Here is a 3,144-nt window from a genome sequence, read left to right as displayed (position 1 = left end):
CTCTCTGTTTCTCTCTCTCTCTGTTTCTCTCTCTCTCTGTTTCTCTCTCTCTCTCTCTCTCTCTCTCTCTCTCTCTCTCTCTCTCTCTCTCAGAGGGCAGTAATCTGCTGGAGCTGGAAAGTACTGCTGCCTGGCAGGATGTGGACTGACTTGCCTGGCCTTGCAGAAGAGCTCCTTAGTCTGCACTGCCCTTTCTGTAACAAGGTGTAGCAAGCACCTCGGCATCAGTGGATATGGTTTGATCCAGGCCAGTCTTGGTTTGCCTCAACCTCCAGATGGGTCTTTTGCCCTAACCAGGTGGATAGCCATTTCTTTCCTGACTCAACAACATCTCTTCATCCTTTTTTATTTGCTTGGCATCTATCTCAGGCATATTAAGTGCATGTATCTATATCATAAGGAAAAGGGCCACACAGTTTGAGAAAGATTTCTCCAGCAGTGCTACTGTGTGTGGCCTGGGGCAGTCAGAATGCAAATCCAATGGGGAGTGGTGGCTCAAGCAGAAAAGAAGCAGACCTCGGTGAGTTTGAGGGCAGCTTGGTCTATAAAGTGAGTTCCAAGACTGCCAGGACTACATAGAGAGACCCTGTCTCAAATAACCAACTAAACGAACAAACAATGCTAGACAGCCAGTGCTCTGGGGCCCACATTCAGCCCTCTGCCCTACCTTGAGCTTGCCTCATGCTGATGGGGGCTGGAGATCCACTGTTCTGGGCTCACACTGCTCTCGCTTTAAAATGTCCTGGCAACATTCCTACAGACGGTGTGCATTCAGCCTCACACTGCGCTCCATTGCCATCGCTTGACTTGTGCATCCTGTTAGGGACCAGTATCACCATTCTCAGGCCCCCCAAGACCGAGTTGTCAGCACAAAGGAGATGTATTTGTTCCAGGGTGAATAAGAGACAAAGGAAGAAGAGGCAAAGACAGGAGATAGATGGGGGGGGCGGGGGGAGAAACAAGGAAACGGGGGAAGGTTATTTGTCTCCATGGCAGGGGGAGCACACCAAAGGACTGCCTCTGGATACAGAGGAGACAGATGTGGCCCATAGGCAAATGGCAGTTTATAAAGGTAAAAGGGGAAACGCCTGTGTTAGGATGAGGTGTTTAATTTTAACTGGGCGTGTCATTAGGTGAGCCAAAGGGAGCTTTTGATTGCTGGACTTTGATAGTTCCTTAGCTGAATCTTGGTAGTCAGCCTCAGGAGGAGGAAGCGGCCAAATAAAGAAATAGACATTGGTGTCTATAGGAATATAATCTCACGATTTTTAGCAAGGCAGAGGGAGTGGGGGAGAAGGACAAGGCCTGGCTCTCAGAGTCTTGTTTGCCATGCTCGCTAGAGTCCCTTCATATCTTGTTGTCTCTGACACCGAATATAATAACAATATTATCGAATACTGTAATGTTAAATGCCTGAATATCTTTCCTTTAGAATTAAGTACCATTCTGTGAAAGTATGCCGTATATCCATACTTGAGAGAAAGAATCCCAAGGATGAGCACCAGGAAGTTCAAGGACACAGGGAGGCAAAGCGCCACTGGGAACCCACGTGTGGGAAGCCTTGTGAGCAGACGTGCATATGGAACAGCAGTGCAGAAGGCCCCTGACGGACAGGGTAGGACCAGACCGTGAGAGTCCTTCAGGGGCAGCAGGTGGGTTCTATTGTCACCTTGTTATGTTTATTCCCCTAATTTTAGTCATAATTACTTTTAAATCACAAAGAGCTGGGAACGAATGCAGCTTAGTGTTGGAGACCTTGTCTGCCACAACAGGACCCTGGGACATTGGGAAGAAAAAAAAAATAAGAAAAAGTATTTACCCCATTCAAGCCATTCATGTTTAAACATTGCACAGTCAACTGCCAAGGATTTAAAGGGCATGGCTTCTGTCAACTTAATGCTTCTGAACATTCAAATGTTATTTTAACCACACTATTATCTCCTAGGAAGCATAAATACTGGATGTGGCTACACTAAATCTAATCTGGACTATCACTGACAAAGGTTTTAGACTCCCTGACTATTTTGAACCTAAAAGCACCTATTTTCCCCCCGCAAGAAATAGAGCAGTGGATGGCCCAGCAGTCAAGAGTACCCACTACCATTGGAATAGCTCACTTTGCTTCCTTATCCCCACATTGAACGGGTGTGTGTGGAGGCAGTGCATCTCAAGTCTGTCCACAAAAGAGTCCACCCGGGGTGCCTTTAAAAGCTTTGGTTCTCGGGGTTGCATAGTTGATGGTGATGACTATGGCTTTCTTTTCAGAACTCCTGTCACTCTTAGAAACACTAAAACAGCTTGAAACATTGAAACAGTCTAAGACCGCCCTCTTGTGGCTGACTTCCAACTTGCGCTGCCTAGCTAAGATTCCTGCAGTACCTTCTGGCGTGGTGTAAAGGTAATTAAACGACATTTGTGCTCTGTGTGTTTGAAAGGAGTGGTTTTTTGCACGTCATCTGATTTGCAGAGCTATTCTGCGCGAGCCTGTTGAAGAAGAGACTTACTCTGACACGTCACTTCCACTTTCAAGCACGAACGTTTCTGGTGGCGCATGCCTTTAATCCCAGCACTCGGGAGGCAGAGGCAGGTGGATCTCTGTGAGTTCGAGACCAGCCTGGTCTACAAGAGCTAGTTCCAGGACAGGCTCCAAAACCACAGAGAAACCCTGTCTCGAAAAAAACAAAAAAAAAAGGAAATGAAAATATGCTACTTTAATATCTTTCACATTAAAATTAAAATCATCAGTTTGGGCTGAAGAGACAGTTCAGTCAGAAAAGGCTTTGCCTTGTAAACACAAGGACCTAACTTTGATCCCTAAAACTCATGAAAAAAAAAAGGCCATGTTTGGTGAGTGATTGTAAGCCCAGGGGGAGAAACTCTCTGAAGGTCCTGGCCGGCCACTCGGGCCCAACTTGTGCACACATGTAGGTGTATGCATGAGCTCACATGTGAGCATGAGAGATACACACACATACATATAGATTGATTATAAAGCTTGAATCACCATTCTCCAATTTAAAAAAAAACTGAAAGTTAAAAGAAACAGGAGATAGGGAAAGGCTTGGCAGATGACTTAGTAGGTAAGGCATGAGGATCTGAGTTTAGATCCTGCTTAAAAAGCTAGGCAGAGGGCTGGAGAGAAGG

The 3,144-nt window shown here is 46.0% G+C and overlaps 1 protein-coding gene across 1 annotated transcript in view; it reads left to right on the top strand.

The window, feature by feature from the left end:
- Positions 1-2,421, top strand: part of Ccdc7 (coiled-coil domain containing 7) — a 210,830-nt gene extending 208,409 nt beyond the window's left edge. The window contains exons 55-56 of the mRNA XM_026778625.1: positions 1,433-1,652; positions 2,266-2,421. Of these exons, the coding sequence (XP_026634426.1) occupies positions 1,433-1,452 (20 nt within the window). The 3' untranslated portion in view covers positions 1,453-1,652; positions 2,266-2,421. The remainder of the gene's footprint in view (positions 1-1,432; positions 1,653-2,265) is intronic.
- The last annotated feature ends 723 nt before the right edge of the window (positions 2,422-3,144 follow it).

This window comes from Microtus ochrogaster, chromosome 4, assembly GCF_000317375.1.
Source record: "Microtus ochrogaster isolate Prairie Vole_2 chromosome 4, MicOch1.0, whole genome shotgun sequence".
Lineage (NCBI taxonomy): Eukaryota > Metazoa > Chordata > Mammalia > Rodentia > Cricetidae > Microtus > Microtus ochrogaster.
Note: the sequence above shows the minus strand (reverse complement) of the source record. Positions and strands in the feature narration are given on the sequence as shown.